This window comes from Haliaeetus albicilla, chromosome 17, assembly GCF_947461875.1.
Source record: "Haliaeetus albicilla chromosome 17, bHalAlb1.1, whole genome shotgun sequence".
Taxonomy (NCBI): domain Eukaryota; kingdom Metazoa; phylum Chordata; class Aves; order Accipitriformes; family Accipitridae; genus Haliaeetus; species Haliaeetus albicilla.
The window spans coordinates 25463454-25482291 of NC_091499.1; the positions used below are offsets into that span (position 1 = coordinate 25463454).

General features: G+C 42.7%; 1 protein-coding gene across 1 annotated transcript in view; it reads left to right on the forward strand.

Annotated features, from left to right (window-relative positions):
• METTL24 (methyltransferase like 24) overlaps positions 1-18838 on the forward strand; it is a 49666-nt gene that overhangs the window by 13422 nt on the left and 17406 nt on the right. The window contains exons 2-4 of the mRNA XM_069805090.1: positions 7585-7683; positions 11471-11610; positions 17483-17711. Coding sequence (XP_069661191.1) covers positions 7585-7683; positions 11471-11610; positions 17483-17711 — 468 coding nt within the window. The remainder of the gene's footprint in view (positions 1-7584; positions 7684-11470; positions 11611-17482; positions 17712-18838) is intronic.

Genomic DNA, 18838 nt, shown 5'->3' on the forward strand with positions numbered 1-18838 from the left:
TGTTTTGCATGGAGGTTGATGGTGTGGCTTGCCTGCAGGTTAGGCCAGCAGTTCCCCGCAAGCGCTGTAATTTGTATGCGTGTGGCTCCATTTCATACCATCAGATGGGAAATCAGAAGCAGAAGGAGCAGAAAATAAATATGAACTTTAACAAAAGGAGAGCAGAGGTGAAAGGCTTGATGATTGCTGCCTTTCCAGGGCTTGTTATGTATGCGTGTAAAGACTCTTTTGGTTTCTGATGAGAATTGAAGGCAGAAAATTGTTTTCTTCATTTCAGTGTAAAACTTTGCATTCACATCGTATTGCTTTTTCCCTTTTCCCTGCTAAGCCTAAGAGTTTTATCATGCAAACGGCAGCCTTGGGAAGCAAGTGCTGATAAACTGCTCTCAAGCGAAGCCCTCTGGGTGATGCTCAGAGCTGTGTAAGTTGGCTGTTGCAGCAATTGCCTCCTGCTCCCAGGCAGAGAGATGTGTGCTGCGCTGCCGGGGCTCAGAGGAGGTGATGCACGGAGAGCGAGGAGCCAGGGGAGCGTTAAGTGCATCCTAGAAGTTCCTTCTTCAATAAAGTAAAACGCACATGTTCAGACATAAACACCTCTAGTTACTAAAATTCTTCATACACAAGTCATGTCAAAAACTCATTTAAATTGAAGACACCCGCTTATTAATGCAGAAAAAAACCGCTCTTATCACAGGACTGGTTTCCATAGGCAGGGTTTACTCTGGTAAGTAGCCTTGCTGCATGGGAGAGCCTGACTGTATGCGTTATCTTGCTTGCTCATCTTGGCACAAAGCTTTTGTTCCTCAGCCTGATGTTCCACAATCAAATCTGCAGATAAGATCATGGAGCAGATCCTCCTGGAAGATATACCAAAACATACTGAAGACAGGGAGGTGGTTAGAGACAGCCAATGTGGCTTCACCAAGGGCAAGTCTGCCTGACTAACCTAGTGGCCTTCTATGATGGAGTGACTGCATCAGTGGACAAGGGAAGAGCTACAGATGTCATCTGCCTGGACTTCTGTAGGGCCTTTGACATGGTCCCCAGCAACATTCTTACCTCTAAATTGGAGGGATAATGGCTTTGATGGATGGACTGTTAGATGGATAAGGAGTTGGCTGGATGGCCATGTCCAAAGAATTATAGTCAATGCCTCAATGTCCAAGTGGAAACCAATAACGAGTGGTGTCCCTCAAGGGTCCATACTGGGACCAATACTGTTTACTTTGAGCAATCTGATCCAGTGGAAGGTATCCCAGCCCATGGCAGAGGGGTTGGACTAGGTGATCTTTAAAAGTCCCTTCCAACCCAAACCATTCTGTGATTCTGTAACACGCTGCAGTTCTAATAGCGCTGGAGTTTGTCTGTGGGAGGGACTCCTGATGTGGTCTGCTTGTTCCACTGCACCAACCCAATGCATGCAGAGGATGGAGCAGCCCTGCGGTGGCTGGGTATGAAGAAGGCCGTGTGCGTCCGTGCAGTGTTGTCAGAGATGCTTCTGCTTTAGATAAACTTGGAAAAGTAAAAAATGGGGAAATAGGAAGATTTCCTGTATTAATTTTTTTTTCCAGTTCATTATGGACTTTCTGTAGCACGTAAATGTTTCACTGTTGGAATGGAAATTCTCAGTTTAGGTGGCTGCAGGACTGGATGTCAGCTGTGTTGCCCTGTGATCCTCCCGATGCCTGATGCCTCAGAGGGAATCCACTGCTTTGTGCTCAGTGCAGGCACACACGTACAGAGCAGGAGTGTATATAGCAATTTCTGCAATATGGTTTCTTAAGCAAAAACCTCATATGTTTTAGAAAGCCAAACTGCAAAGGAAAATAGAAAATAATAGTAATATAAAAGAAAATAAAAGGGAAAGAAACAGTTCAGACATGTAGGGATGGGTTATGTATAAAGCCAGCCATGTTAGAAATGAATTCACTCGGAGCTTTAAATATGAGTCATAGTCACTTTGTAAACCTGTATTTTAAATTACAGCTTACTGAGCCTGTGCGTGTCCCCGCTACTTCTACATTAATGATGTAGCGTAGCATGTTTTTATGAGTGTACCTCTTGTGAGCCCTCTGCATGATGCTGATTACATTTAGCTAAAGGGGATCGTATGAATTGACCTTTCTGTAGGAGGTCTTTGCCAAGGCTGAGGCATGCTTGTTTTTTCCTATTGACACCTCCGCTTTGAGGTGGAGTTTCTTTTACTTTTGCCACGTATTGCTGCTCCAAACATAAAACATTTGGAGTTACACAACCATGCTGAAGAATAAAGTACAATTAAGCGTTGCTTGAGGCTCACAACTAAAGAGTAGGCTCAGCCCTCTAAAATACAAGTTTTTCTGCAGCATGGCGTGTATGATATTCTGGTCTGGGGTTCCTCTTCTGTGATGTTGAACATCTATGGTGTAAGCGCATCTGAGCCTGTCCTCCAGGCTTCCTTTGGAGGTCATGGAGAGAAATGGATGTTTCCAGTGCATGAGTCATCTTACTTATTTTAGACGTCTTCTCTATAGTGAGATGAATCATTCCCTTAAAGAGCCTGTCTGCCTCGTCTGTCCTGTCAAATAGCTTAGCTCCCCAGCCTGCTGTGGGAGCTTGGTCCCTGGTTGTCTGCAATGCAGGAATGTTTCTTCACTCCCAGCTCTCCCTTGGAGTCAACCAGCTAATTGCCTCTGAAACTAAATGTGGGCATTCACGAGGGATCATTCGCCACTGAAGCTGCTCCGTGTCGTCAGAGAGAGGAGCAACGTGCCAGGTTTGGCCGCCTGTACCCTCAACAGCCCTCCCACTCATCTCAGCAGGCTTTGCACTTGTTGCGTGTCCCTCGTGAGGCAAAGCCAGTACTTGGGTGGGCTGCAACATGCTGCTTTCACTATTTAAGGTACTTTTGAATTGGGGAAAAAAACCCAAGCCCACAAAATAATTGGTTTAGGACCACTGGAACTCCAGAGGGAGCCCAAAGAAAATGATGGCCAAGGCCTCTAAATCCTATCTAGGGTCAATCTACTCTCAGAAGGGCTAGCCTTCAGGAATGCCATCCAATAAATACACATTTGCCCTGTAGGTGTCTGAAATTCTGCAATTTTAATCCCACCCATTGCACTTTAAACTGATTAAACCCAAAATTTCACCCACGAGCAAGCTCTGTTCCACTGTACCCTTCCAAAAGGGATGAGCATGATGATACACAGAATACAGCCAGAATGGTTGGAGATGAAGATGCGCATGCCACTTGTTTCTATGGCTAGCAAATATTTATGTTTATTGATGGAGTTTATTGCCACAAGTGCTTTTCGCTCACATTTGGTCCTGCCTCAAATGTAAAAAATTATTGTTGCACAGTCTAATTAGAGGATTTAAAATTTTTGCCTTGGTTAAGACATCTCTGTATGTATTGACAAGTCTTTTGTTTCTTCATTGAATCAACAGACTGCTTGGCAGGGCAATGGGATTCCCAAATTTTTGTTTATAAACATGGCTAATATGTTTCTGTTTTAATAGGCTGCTAAAAAGGAAGGAGATTTAAAGGAGGGAAAAAAACAGTTACTGGGTTAAAAAAGATGGAAGTATGGAAAACTTAATAATTCCCTTTCAAATGTAAACAGACGGGAAGGGTGGGGTTGGGCTGTTTGAATGAGTGCGCTGAAACTGTACGATTGATCTGGACAGAACTTAATGATTTATACTTCGGTGTTCAAGTTCTGCTAGGAAAGCCAGATATTTTGCAAACCTGCAATTTTACACCTGCTAGTTTGTGAGCCCTTTGTACATGTTGATTTAAACTTTATATTATGATTTCAGATTTTTAGGACAAATGATACCATATGTATACTACAGATTATTAAGGGATTATCAAATGACTATCATAGATGGCTGATGAGGGAGAAAAATCTAGAAAGTGGTCTCCAGAGAGAAGTCACTGTGGATTACTATCAGGTTGGTCTGATGGAAACATCAGTCCTTATCCTTAAGTGTGAAGTACCCGGAAAGAAATCAGACCTTCAAATGCATCCTAGTTTTCCTGACAAAGAAATGACATTGCTTTAAGGCTTTCTTTGCTCTGTGGTTATCTCATCTGGTGAAAATTTAGACATCACTCTGGACAGCACTTTCTAGATATCTCTTACAGTTGTGTGGTAGCTGAAGTCAGTGTCTGACCAGTGCCAGTCTTCTTGCTGAAGACTGATTTTTCATACAATGCTAATTTCAGGTAAGGTGTCTGTAAGTGAAACAATATAAATATAGGGATACTTCAAGATATTCAGCAGGATATTTTTTAAGTGGCATTGTAACTTTCCACGTACTTCCATCTCTTTGTATTGTGAAACCAGGATGCGCTGGTGTTCAGGAAACACAGTCATGGTGTCTTGTTAGATGCGTCCTTACCATAGGGAGATAGCACACTGATGGTGACAGCCAGAGATGCAGGATGTCTGAAGTGGTTGTCTGGCTCCTCCTGGGTGACCCTGGGGAGGTCTGTCTGAATTTCATATCCAAAGCTACATAATATGGACCGTAATACCTCCTCTGCTCCTCTTGTGTACTTGCTGTAGAAGCCCCCTGTGAAAGGAGCTGCTCCTCAGCCTGTTTTGTACAGCAGCCGCAGGGACCTGCTCTTGGTAATTTACTCTAGAGGTTTCTGTGAGACAAGTGAGAAAATCCAAATCATGATGCCACAGTCAGGTCTGCTTTGGGGAAATAAAAGTGTGAAGTCTAGAGGTGAAAAACTCCTCAAAATAAGGAACATGTGTTTACCAGGAATAAACCTGATTTTCACAAAGTAGTTGGTTCTCAGGGACCAGGTGCATTTAATCTGCAGAGTTTATTTGAGAAGGCTTACATGGAAACACTATGGAACAGGCTGAAAATTACCTGGAAAAAAACTATAAACAAAGGCTACCAATGTACATAGGCAATGGCTCCTTCAGGAGTGTATTTTGTGAATCCTGAACATGCCCATACCACATCACCAGTGTCAGTGAGTTACCAGCTGGGAGGGTGTTCCTGGTCCAACAGATGTACTGGATTTTCACCCCCATTCATCGTCTGTGAATCTTACTGTAATGCAGCTATTGCAGTGCCCCATAAGGGGTGTTTAGAAGGTGTTAGGAGCAGACCTCTCTAATGTATTAGTTAGTGAATGGAAAATGGCTGCTGATTAGTAAGGAGAAGGGACCTGGGAAGCTGTTCAAAAGTATTGCTGTCAAACAGAAGCTCAGCTCTGATCTCTGTCACAAAAGTAGCATTTGTGTAGTGCTCCTAAATTTAAAGAACTATATAAAAGGTTGATCTCTTTCTCCATCCTTCTCCCCCCCCCGTTAAAGTGAAACTGCATTATTGAGTCACTGGGGTTTTGATCTTCATAGTCATGTGTTTATTGATACATTTTGGAGGCAGTGGAAAGGCAGTTTGTCATCTTTAAGATTTTAAGAACCTGAGAGAAAGCCACAGTGGCTCTTTGATATTGCACTCTGCTGAAAAAGAACCTCATTCACGTGGTTAATTATAAGGATTTTTTTTTTTCCTCTCTTTCTTCCCCGTCAATTCTGTGCAGAGGGAATTCTTGCTGAATGGTGCCACAATGGCCACCCTGCAATTCCCCTACTTAATGAGCTACTTCTCACACAAATAGGTTTCAGAATAACTGGGCACAGATGTTTAGGTGTCTGGGGGAGGGAGCGGGTTGTCTGAAAATGATTGTCGGTCTTCATTTTCATTTCAGCTTTCAAGCCTGTTGAAACGGCAGCATTCCTGTCATTGCAAACGTTGTTCAGCCATGTGAAGTGTGACTCATTCTGAAAGATTACAGGCATTTCCCTCCCCGGTGTGCACCTATCCTCCTGCTGTTAGGTGTTTGCAGGCTGCCTTTTGCAATCAGCGGGTCAGGGCTATGTGCTGCTGCAGAGCTTGCTTGCTAGCTTGCTCCCACAGCCTTGTGCTGTGCAGGGTGTAGGAGCCCGTGTGTGCTGCAGGCAGCAAGTTTCAGGGTGGGAAATGCTACTTTTGTCTGCTTCTGGGGGAAAAAAAAAAAATCTCAAATGTCCTTTTCAGCATCTTCTTATGGTAAAAAAAAAAAACCCAACCAAAACCAAAAAAACCCAGGAAACCCTAAAGGAACAATAAACCTCATACAGACCTCCTGGCTCACGTTCACTGCAGACTATGTTTACTTAGGCTGCAAAAATATCAGTTCATGATATCAGCTTAAGGCAAACACCATCTGGTCTGGTGGTCCTCTTTAATCATCTTTCTTTTCTAATTTCACCTCTCTTTTTCTCTCCTGCGTTCCTCTATGGCGTCAGAGGATTCCCGCTGTCACCGTGCTGGCTCTTCTCCTGGTACCGCAGACCCGTCCTGTCTGGGGACTCAGCACCTCACCTCTCTGATCTGCCTCCATCCCCTCCGGTTAATTGCTATTTCCAAGTTTTCCAGGGCTTCATTTGAAATAAGGTTCTGTGGGAATCCCAAATGAGGTTCCTGTTTGTTTGGTATTTTATTGAATGTCAGCATGAACCTATGGAAAAAAAAAAACCCTATCCTGTTCATTATGGAAGCTCAGTTAGTCAGAGATGATTAAAGGGAAGCTTGATAATACCTGCCCAGCCATAGAAGTGAGTTTTGGAGCCCCAAGATGAAGAGTCATGAGGAATCAATCTTAATTTAGTACAACTTAACACCGTGCTTGTATTTATATCTACTTGAGGGCAAGAGATAACATGTCTAAACTTCCCAGTGTGACAAAAGCGGGCAGAATTTGGAGAAGGTGGTGCAGATGGGAGCGCAGAGCCCCGTTGGTCTGCAAGCACGTGTCTGAAAGACCTCTTCTGTCCCACTCTATGTGGGAAGTGTTGCTGGAAGAGCTGACAGGATCCCTGAGGTTCAGAGCTGAGGGGACTCGTACAGAGTACAGAAAACATCCACCAAATCTACTTCCCTGGGGCTCTGAAAGTGAGGAGTGGTAGGGCTACACGTAGCCACGCTGACGTTTTTTCAGAATTCTGGTGTATCTTGTCAGGCAAGCGTGGGAGAGGAAGAGGAATTTTCTCAAAGACCACAAGAAGCTTTCTTTTCTATTGAACCTTGATTTTAAAAAAGGAAAGAGATTGTTTGCAGAGGTTTTCTTTGGTGATTAGTGTTCGCAATCCAAGTTCTTGTTTCAGTGGACATTCAAGTGGAGATATGCAATAGATATAAAATTAAAATTATTTCACTGTTTTCAGATGTTTTGCTAGAGGATTTAGTTATTCAGATCTTAGTTTTCTTCATGCATTTCTACAAGGCAGGGCTTACTTGGGTGTCCTAAAGTAACTGTGTTGACACATGTATCCTGGATGAAGAGCCCTTTCTTTCTGAATTACCTACATCTGCTTTCAAAGCTGATCGTGATAAATCATAGTTAGATGCTCTTTCACTGTAGTTCAAACCCTACTTTATTCTGAAATTACTTTCATGTGTACACTAGCCCCTAGGAAACTCTTTTTGTTTGAAATTAAATCTCCTTAATTTATTAGCCCTTGCATTTTATGCTTGTGCTGAGAAATGAATCCTGTTCCTTTAAGTAGTGTTTTTTGTTTTGCTTTGCAGACTGTAAGATGGCACATTGAACTACAACCATGGGCAAGTCCAACTCCTTCCCTCAACTACGAGGCCTTGAGGTTCCTGAAGTACATTAGCACTTCTCAGGTAGGTTTTTCATTTCATTTCATTTAGAAAACAGTTTGCCTGGCACAGGCTGTTCCCTCTCAGATAAGGAATTAACATCACACCAAACTTGTTTCAAAACTGCTTTATTTCTAAAGTTACTTAACCTAACAGTGACGGTCAACATGAATGTAAAGGTCAAAACACAGGGTAGAAAGAATGCATTAGTTCCTTGCTTTTTATTTCCAGATGCATTCGTGTCCTGACAGGAGTACGATATGACTGAAATTCCAGACATGGTTGTCCTCTCCCATTTGCTCTCTCTTTCTCACTCTCTCTGACACAGAAAAATACAGACCATTCTGTAGTGATAGAGCTGTGTATTCAGCCACTCCACCTCTCAATAATAATGTGATAACCAGGCTCATTTTAGCTAAAAAGGATGCATTTGAGATTCCCAGTAAAATGAGAACAAGGCATCAGTCCCTAGCTTGGACAAGTGGTCCCAGTGGTACTAATAGAGTCCTGATACTTTGAGGACAAAAATGATGACCTGGAAAATCAGTGGTTTTATGTGCTTTTTCAAATCCAGATTGTGTTGACAGATACTTCCAGGGTTCAGCATTTATGGAAATTGGGCCATCATGTCTTAATGGAGGCATCACTTCTGCACAACAGCATTTACGCATGCATTTCCTGTAATAAAAAAATGGAAAAGGTGCTGGATGCCCACAGTTCCGACAGGGCGGCTGCTTTTGGTACCTAGGTCTTTCAGCAATTGACCCTTGAATACAGATTTAACTGCACCATTGCTTACACTGGAGAACAGCAAAAAGCCTCAGGTGCTAATGTCACTGAGCTGTCATTCACATGTGAAATTCTTTGTTAATGCAATACTTTCAAGGCTGAGACGATATTAATTTGAAAAACGTCTAAAAATATGCTGCTGTGCTGATGGTGTGGTAACTGGGAGGGTAGCAGAGTGTTCCCTTATGCTCCAGCTTGCAGGTACCCCTGGCTAAATGCTCAGGAAAATGACATCTCTGCCTCCACTCGTGCCAGCACTGAGAGGGCAGGAGGCAAGATGGTCATGTGGAGACAGCAAGAGATGTGTGTAGAGCTGCTTGTTTTGTTGTACAGAAGTTTAGGCTGTGGCAGGCATATTAAGCTGAAAACATCCTTCATCTTGGTGACTTAATAAACAGTGGCAGATGCTGCTAAACTCCACTAGCTGGGTCAAAGCCTACAAGGACATCAATTAGCAGAGAGTTTATTACTTCTGACACACTAATTGAGAAGTTTCGTTCCCAGAGTAACTGACCCTCGTGTTGGGGGGGACACAAGCATAAGTGAAAAGAAAAAACCAGAGAAATCCTTGTTCGTGACCTGGCAGATGTTATAGGATTAATAACTGACAGGGTAACACCATGACTAGTATGAGCACTTCTGGAAGTGGGATCCTGCTTACGTAGATGAGCATGGAATCTCATTTTCCTTGTTTGCTGAGCAAGTGTCTACTAATTGCTGTGCCCGAGTTCAGCTCCTTGCCGTTAGTGTAGAATGGCTTGAACTGCTGGAGGGGGAGGATTCCATATCAGCAGGGTCGAGGTGTGGCCAGAAAAAGCTTTTTCAATGCTGGTTATCTAATGATCAGAAGAACCATCATACATGTGCTGTTGTTTGTGTGATAGTAGCAAGCAGAAGCCCAGAACAGGACATGAGCTCAGTGCATGGGGGTCTGTAAATCATGCAACAGACTGGTGATAGTGCTAAAGGCAGAGTTCAGGTTTTTTTTAATTTTTTATAGCAACAGCTATTAAGTAGCAAGAGCAATTACAATTGCTCCAAATTCTGAGTGTTGTAATTGCTCATAATACCGTGAGTCACTTAAGTGGCAGCATTGCAGAATCTTACTTTTCTGTAGAGAGCATATTATTCTTCTGTGTCTTAAAATTAGTGCTTGTTATTGCAATGCCATTTATTCCTTGATTGTTATGTGACTGAAGGGAAATGGGTGGTGGGGTGCAGTGTAAATCATTGCTTAAAACTTTGTGAATCCTGAGAGCAGCATGAAGAGATGCTATATTAGCTTTTATGAATTTTCCATGGGAATCATGAGCTGAGCAGGAGCTGGGAGGTGGTGATGCAGCGTGCAGCTCTTTGGATGTAATGTTCCAGATAATGAACTTTCAGAGCTTAAGCTTCTTAAAGAATGAGAGTTTTATTTACTTATTGTAAGACAAATGGTGGAGAGTGCCTACCACAGCAAAGGCTGGGTTTCAGTTTTCACTTTCACCCCTGTGTAAAATTGTTCCATTCCTGTGGTTCTAGGTGAAGCCAGACCTGTGCTTTTTGGTTGGGCTAAAACTGAGAGCTGAGCCTGGGCAGTCTGCTGTAGAGGAAGGAAGGAGCAAGATGAGAACAGTCACTTCAGGACTGATGTTTAACCTGGTTTTGTCTCTACTACTGTTCTTTCCACCTTTTTTATCGTTGGGTTTCTGGCAGTGCCAGCTCCCATCACTACAGCCAGGGTTGGTACTGGACCCGAAGAACAACTTTTTGTCATGTTGGCCCAGCTGGGTTCCTGCAACTCTTCTCAGTCTTTGCTTTCCTATCTGCGTGTTAGCAGCCTGTGCCCTGCAACCCCTGAATTTGATGGCAGGGCTGCACATGATTTGAAAAGTTCTTCAGCCACCACATGTAAGCTGATGCTGGTGTAGAGCAGCTCAGCCTTTCCTGGGCAGAAGTAGCCACAGCTTTGGTGCTTACTTCTGCTTCCCATTACCTCTTTACCACTGCTACGGTGAGAGCTGTACAAATTGCACTGGCTTTCCATCGCCTGCTGTGCCCTGGCTCCCAAATGCTGGAAAGGCTGCGGCGCTCCCCAGCTCCATGCCTGCCTTTTCCAGAGTGGGTCTGGAGGAAGAGGATGGTGCAGAATGGTGGGGGTGAAGCGCTGGCCCGAGCTGCTGGGCGGACAGGCAGAGCTGGTGCTGCAGGCAGGGACTCCTCTGTAGGGAGTCACTCGCAGGGCCGTAGCTTCGTTGGCTCAGTCACGGCTGTCTTTTGGCTGTTGCAGGCTGCTGCCCAGCCTCTCAGTTGACTGATTTTTGACCCTTCCAGGTTGCTCATGAATCCAGCACGTTTTAGTCCTTGCTTTCTTGGTCTTTCCAAGGACTTTGACTTAGTGTTCTTCCCTGCAGGGTTTCTATCTACTCCTTTTGCAGTGTTTTTCTCCTGGCTTTAGACTGCAGTGTCTAAGCCAGCACAGCATAGACACACATGCTATGATTCCTCTGTTTAGTTAAGCACTTGTTTAAATCCCTTTGTTGTTGGAGAGGGGATGTGTTGGGGTAATGATTAAATCCCTTCTGGAACTGAGATCCAGGACACTCTAGGTAAGGTATACGGCGTACATTGCGGTGACACTGCAACTTGTGATTACAATCTTGAATCATGACATGATTTAAACATTATTCAGGATGCAGAATCCACTCCCAAGATTTGAAAAGAAAAAAATTAAACATTTTAATGTCGAAATACCTTTTTCTCAGGAAAATTGATTTTTGGGTATAGTACTAATACTTAATTATTTGCTTTTCAAACTGCATTGCTCTCTCGGGGATTATGTAAGCCTTAAGTTTCACCAGGCAGAACAGATGAACAAGGAAAAAAAATCATCAGATCTCCATAGCTGCGTATCAGATTGACAATCAGATTCAAATGAAACCAATTAACATTATTCTTGTTTCCACTCTTTCCCCAGAAGGCAAATTAAAAACAAATTGAAAGTCATGTCTTAAAATGACACATCCTTTGATTTCAACAGATTTCATGTGAACACATGAACCTGAACAGCCTGAGAGGGTACTCTGAAACTGCAAAGAAGCCCTGGTCGATCTGCCTTGACGAGAGGTTTAGCCTCATTCATCGAATCAGAAGCAAGCAATGCCGTCTCTATTCCCTTGGGTAAGTGCTCTCTTTAAAAGACAGCAAATTGTTTCATGACACCTAGCTTCAAAAAGCCCTATAAATGCAACACAGGCTGCGACAAGGTTGTCTTTTAAAATACAGACTTTGTTCAGGTGTGTTTGTTACGCATAGATGTGCTTCTGTAAACTCTGTTTTTAGGGAAAAACCATTGTCCATGAGGGTCTTTGTTTTCCTTTGCTTTTCTAATACCAGTATGAAAACAAATTGCTTAATGGTGGGTAGTGAGTGGTAGTTAACATAGAGGAAGATGGAAATTAGTGAGACAAACTGAGAAACCTACAGCATCTTCCCTGAGCAGAAATGACTTGCATAATTGCCAGGTACTTCAGCAGCATTACTTACAAAACTTCATTAACTACTCCTGGGACAAAATAGTACATTTCCATATGAGAGTGTGTTTGCTAAGCACTTCAGGGGTGACATGTGCCGAAGGGATAATAATAAAGGATGTTGCGGCTTTATTTCAAAATGTTTGTAGCGTTTATGATGTTCACAGCACTTGAGATTGAAGTTTTCACTCTTCACAGAACAAGTGCTTTCACAGGTAATAAAACCACAAATGCAGCCTGCTTCCTGGGAGGACGAGGGAGGTCAGTTCTCTTGAGTTCATCAGGCCACTGGCCTTTTGCATTACCCATCAGCATTACGAGAATGATCGCTGGGATCTGGAGCTTGTTTCACACAGATAACCACATGGCTGCTGCCTAATAAAGCTGTTTTTGCTGTTCTGGGAGCCAGCTTTAGGTTAGAGATGTATTGAAAGGCTTAATTCCCTTGAACCAGCGCAGTTTATTTCTGTGATTTTGCTGCTGTGGGTTTACAAATGGCGGATATCAAGGAACTGTGTTTGAGTGGCATTTCTCAGTGATTAGCACATGGCAGTTAACACCAGCAGTTAACGTAAAGTGGATGCAGAGTGGACTGCAGTTAAAGGGAGTGTTTTCTGTTAATTTGGGTGGGTTTGTATTTGGATTGAGTTTATATTGAGCTGTAAAGACCAAAATCCTCAAAGGGTGAGGGGCACTCAGGTTTTGTTCAGCTGCATTGCTCTGTGGCAGAACAACAATAACATGCCCCTTAGAGACAAATCACATATACAGAGAGCAAGCTCCTCTTGACTGCTGTTGCTTCTTATTTTCTGAATGTTCTTTGCAATCTGCTTCAAATTATACTTACCTGGTTTTAATGCAAAATGTAGGTTTATGTGATTTTTTTTTTTTGCCCTCAGTTTTTTACATTCCTGTGGAAGTTAGGAGAGATGTTGTGTTATCCCATGCTCAGGTCCAGACTTCATCTGCTTGACTGTAGTACTGGCTCGTTGCCTGAGGCTCCTTCGAGTAATCAGTAGGGAGAGGCATGCACATTCAGGTGGAAAATCAGCTAAGCTAAATAGCATTCTGGAGGTAGGTGTAGCTTTCCTTTGATTATAGAGGAAGTCTGGGATAATGTGGTTGCTGACTTTAGATGTCTTAGCAAAGTACTCAAAGTTCAGTGGAATTAATCTAGACTTGCCCTTCAAGTTACATGATCATTAATATTACACCTGAGCTCCTGTATTATTAATGTCCCTCTTCCTATGGACCAAGAGTGGGTTGAGAACAGTATTTTTGTTGAATTGGCCGGTAGGCACAACACAGAGTTAACTTCATCTGTGCTAGGAAATGCAGATTTGGCACAAAGCTGACCAGCACAAAGTTAACTTGCTAATGGTTTTGAACAAATCTGAGCTAGTGCATGTATACCAGTGCTTTATATGTGGTGCTGTTTTGGGTATGGTATGGGGAGCCTGAATGCCAGATTTTCTGTACTGATGGAACAGCAGGGCTTAGCAGAGATTGAAGTTGATGTTGGTTCTCCCATCAATCATCAGATACACAAGTGCAGTAAATACCCAACCATGATGCATCACATGAAACAGCTGAAAAATAAAAGGGAAATATTTGAGGTTAGGGAGGAGCAGTCTTCAATCCTCCAGTTTACTTCTGCAGCCTTTGGAGCTTGTTACTGCATAATTCTTCTCTCAGACTCACTTCCTTTAGTTTATCACAGGCAGAAAAGTAATTTTGTTCTGAGTAAGACAAAAGTCCCCTTTAAACATTTTTGTTATCTCATATACTTCATAAAGAGCAAAGGGGGAGCAGCTGCTTCCAATGAAGAACATTCTCTGTGGAGAGGATGGATGGAGGACAAATGTGAAAGTTCAGTGTGAGTGTTACTGGGAATTCTGAATTAAATCCATATATCATTAAAAATGGAACAAAACATGCCGCTGAGGCTTTGCCTTCTTGAATGCTCTAGAAGAGGTTACTTGTGAATGGGAGCAAGCAGTGGCTGAAATGTCTGGAGATCTTTTTGGTATTAGTTGCTTCCACTGCTGGGAGGCAGCAATGTTTTTGCTTGGGGGACAGAATTTCCCAGTATGATACATAATTGCAATATGCATTAGTGAGCTCTAGTTATTAGTGCTAAATCTGCTTAGATTAAGCTAAGTCTGTTACAAACACCACAGGCAGGCACTCACGCTGGGATAATATAAATGAATAGGATTTCGGAAACTTACCAGTTGAGGTTTGAAGAGACTCGCTGCAATTCTGTATAAAAGCCCTTTCAGGTGGATCTTAAAGTGTAGGGGCTTTAGGATCCAAGCAGGGGATGCTTTTTTTTTTTTTTCTCCCCCGAGCTTCAGAGCTCAGTTATCTTCCTTTAAGAAAGAAGGGGAGGAGGGGGAGCACAGAAAGGGAAAGCTGGACCTTAACGTGCATGTTCTTACAGCTCTGTCCTGTGGTCCCCGTGGGAGCTGGAGAACCTGCGGTTATCAGGCTGGATCAGCTGGTGTCCACTAGAGCTGTGCCGGAGGAGACAAAGCATCTTTTGTGCCACCTGCGCGCTCGCTGTGCCCCAGGATGACGCGGGGGCCGGTGGGATGCCCCGTTCAGTGCAAGCTGCAGCCCGGTGTTTATTCCGGGCATGAGGCTCTGTGTACCGTGACCCTCCACCAACCCTGGGAGCAGGGGACAGCCAAGGGACACTGCTCCCTGCTGTGCTGCGCTCCGTCCTGGGTCAGCGTCCCTGCCCCGCTGCCGGGGGGAGCAGTGCCAGCCAGCCCTTCCTTCCCGCTGGCATGCAGGCTCGGAGAGCCCATCCCGCAGGTGCTGGTCCTGCTGCTTTGAAAGCCCACCTCTGTCCCCGCTGCAGGGGACTGTGTGCGACTGCCGACTCTGTAACCGAGCCCTCTTCTCCTTTACAGTAAAAACAGGTCGGTGTCTTTAGCACTTTTTATCTTGCTGTTGCTGGAGGCAGCAGCTGCTCTCTCCTGACGGTGAGGAAGGGCCTCTCTACTCTTTTGTGACCTCCACACCTTTCTTTTAAAATCATAGTCCCTTTTTAAGTAACACAAAATCTTCCTTTGGAGACCTCATTTGTTTACTTTTTTGTGCTGCGTTATCCCTTAGTGTGATCACGTGTGAGCCAGGAATTTTTCAAACCAGTTCTTTTGGAGATGACTTTATTTTTCTCTCCTGAATGTTTGCTGTTGGTTAGATCTTCGGGCATAAATTTGAGCTGTTAGCTGGAGTGCCAGAAGATATATCAGCACCTTCTTCACCCTCATCTATATATTTTTTTTTTTTCCTGTTTTGCACCACTGTGAACCTCCCTTTGCAGTCCACATGAATAGCAGTCTGTCTGGAGGCAGCCTGAGGTTTGTCTACATCAAAAGCATCTGGCCCTCTGGATTGTACCAGCTGGTACGGTTAGAAGTGTGTCACGGACTCATGTGTCTGTCAGTCGCTGGTAGGCTCATCACTCTAATGCTGTAACTGTCCCCAACAATTTGCATGTTGTTCATTTTTAGCCAGCTTCTCATTCCTAAGGGATTACACTGGTCTTTGTTCATCAGTGTCCCTTTTGTAGAAAGCCACATGCGAACAAATATGTCGATTCACTTGGTTAACTTCTGAACTTTTTTCCTAATGTGTGTTGAATGTATTGAAAGAAAACTCCTCTCTTTTCCTCCTACATGGCTGTACAGGCTGGAATCCTGTGAAATAGAGTTGTTCTTAAAAGGACGCTGGGCTGTTTTTCCAAACCCTGTCTCCTCCTACTTTCCCAGGACACCTGAAGGGGAAGATGGTTAGAAAACCTTCTAATAGGGCAACGTTATGCTGTGCTTAGCCAGTATTAGAGCAAGTGTCATACCGTATTGGTAACTTCTAAAACATACGCTCTTCCAAATATTGTTTCATGAGTTGGATTCATTTTAGTTTACCAGTATGTCATCTGTGAAAAACATTTAGTGCTGGCTTAATGTTGTACCATAGTGTAGCATGATCTAAAATGTGTTGCGTTTTACATATTGATGCAAATAGCCAGAATTATTTCAGACTCACACCATTTCTAAGGATAATTGTGGTGTGGTATAGTGTAGCAGGTGCTCTGACAGAAGCTCTAAGAGTACTGCCCTGTAATGGTTTGTGTATGATAGATAAATGCCATGCTTAAGAGTACATAGTGGATATTCTCAAGTAGTACAACTGGTTGAAGTACTGATTTAAAAATCTTGATTCGCTTCCCAGCACTACATGTGTGTATATCCAACAGCATAATTTTGATTAAATTTAAGGTTTAGTGCATGATTTGAACCACGTTTGGAACAAACTTGGAGGAGTAGGAATGAAGAGGACATCCTGTTTTATGCAGTAGGGAAGGCCTGTGGTCCAGACATGTGATTGCAATGGTAAATACCAGAATTTTTTAGTTTTAGTGTACCCTGTGTGGAACCAATGGACTGTAGGAGGTGGGACTATGGCACAGCCTTGTAAAGTACATCTTTTCCTTGCAGAGACAGGGACTGAGACAACACTGCTGTATGATGGGGCTATTAATTTTTCTTCTTCTTTGGGGTCTTTGCCAAATTAGCAGCAATCTTTCCCTTAAGTCTGTGTAAAAACTCCGCTACTGTTGTGAAGGGTTATTTTTAAATTTGCTTTTTTATCTGTTTCTTCCTGTGCACGGAGAAAGAGAGGCATTTGGTTCTTGCATCTTGTCCCTGTTGGTGGCCATTGTGGCTCATCCTTGTAACACCAGATTACAGACATGTTGGTAAATATGCCTGATTTTTACAAAACAGTATTGTATAAATTTTAAATGTATTTGCTCTTCTGCTTATGGCTTGGTTATTGGAAGTTTGTGCAGTGGGGACTAAGGAACATACTGTAATCTTGTCAAGAAAAAGTAAATTGAAAATGGAGTAATACATATGAATATAAAATATGAATAGAGGAATAATGACAACACAAAGGTTCTAACATTTAATTTACTTTCTTATAAATGATGTCAGCTTCTGAATTAAGAAGAATCTTTTGGGGAAGGTTATCAGCCTGTCTAAAAGTGGTTTAGTTCTTACCTTGAAAGGAGCCCTTCTTTCTAACTGTATGCAGTATATTGCATTGAGCTTGGATTTTCTGGTGAGGTTAGTTCATCCAATCCACTCCAGTGGTTTCATTCTATAAATGAAAAAATTCATTAAAAGTTTCTTAAGGTCAATTATGAATGTGACGTTGGGGAAAAAACACATGTTCCTTTAAATTTCCTTTAACTTCTTATTCCAAATCTTCAGCAAGTGTTATTGTGGACCCTAAACTTTATTTCTGGTTATCTTGGCAGAATTAGGGTTAGATTGTGCTCAGTGCTGTGGATATATCCCAAGAAGGAGCACAACAGCTCCTCTGCTTCAGAAACAAATAGGTTGGATTTTACCTTCTTTTACTATGAATCCTCAGAATGTCCTACTCACTAATAGTGCTTTTTGCAGCATTAATAGTTACTTTTTTTTTTGTTTGTTTCATAGGCTAGGCAATGATGACAACCAGTTTGAGATCAGCATGGCCAACAGCGGATGCGAGGTGCATCGCTTTGACCCCAGCATCAAGTCAGCACACATTCAGGAGGGTCGGCACCTCTGGTATCATCGCTTGTCCATTGACTGGAGGGATCCCAATCCAGCCATTGCTGCTCATAAACTTCACAGCAACACAAAGAAGCTGGGCACAATATTGAATGAATTTGGACACCAGAAGGTAAGGACTTGAGGGTCAGGTTTCTGGCTGCAGGATTAGGTGTTGGGAAAGCTGCAGAACTTTCTCCTTGCTGTCTCAGGAGTTCGGGCACTTTCCAAGATTATCTCCTGACAATGGGTCGGTCTTCAGCAATACTTGTAATGCATTTCTTTTAGGGGTGCCTTTTCTGTCTTGCTTTTTCTGTGTGCTGATAACAGCCACCTTGATTTTGAATCACTAGCTATATATGAAATACTTTCCTTCTCCCTTCCTTCCTTTTCCCTTCAACTACCTGGTGACCTTGGGTGCTAGTATTTTCAGTGCTGTGGAAGTTCTGGTCTTTGCCTGAGTATGAGCACTAAAGTACTCATATAGCCAAGTTTATAAAGAGAAAAAAAAATATTTGCAACAATAATTAGAAGAGAAGAGGTAATGGATGGGTTGTTTATATTTTCAAGGTCATTGGTCCTAATTACAGTCATCAACAACAAAAACATCCTGTTTTGAAATTGGCAGGAATCTGTGGGTTTTTTTACCATTTCCCAGTTTGTTTTTAAGGAACCTTAAAGACATCAGAAATCTTCAAGTCTCAAATAACTGTTGCCAGAATACATTTGAGGAAGCTCCTTAGGTTGCTTTTAAGAGAGTTTTTCCTTCAGAGAACATACAAGCATGAATTCAAATGCTAATATACTTCATTGCCTGCAGCTAGTTCTGCTTGTCTTTGTTTTTTAAGAAATAGGCAGCCTGAGCTAAGGAGGAGCTTTTCTGCAAGATTTACAAAGCAAGCAGTGCAATGTTTGTTTGGTTTGTTATTATAAAATGCAAGATGTCCTTTTCAGTTCACTTCTTGCTTTTCTTCAGTGTTTTCTTTTGGTTCAGTTCTACTGATTGGACCATTTTGAAGATAAGAGTAGAAAAAAGAAGCTTTTTCCTACTTCTTAGTCATACTGTAACTATACTAGGCTGTGCATTAGTGAAACATCTGGGGAAAGAGAGATGACTTTCCTTTGACATGTGCCTTACATTGATTGTTTTGATTTTAGAAGAATTAGTCACAGATCGAATGTCTAATGACCTGATCCAGAAAGTGTATGAGTCTTGCAATATACCAAACCTGCTGCAAACAGTCAGTTCTCAGGTAATCA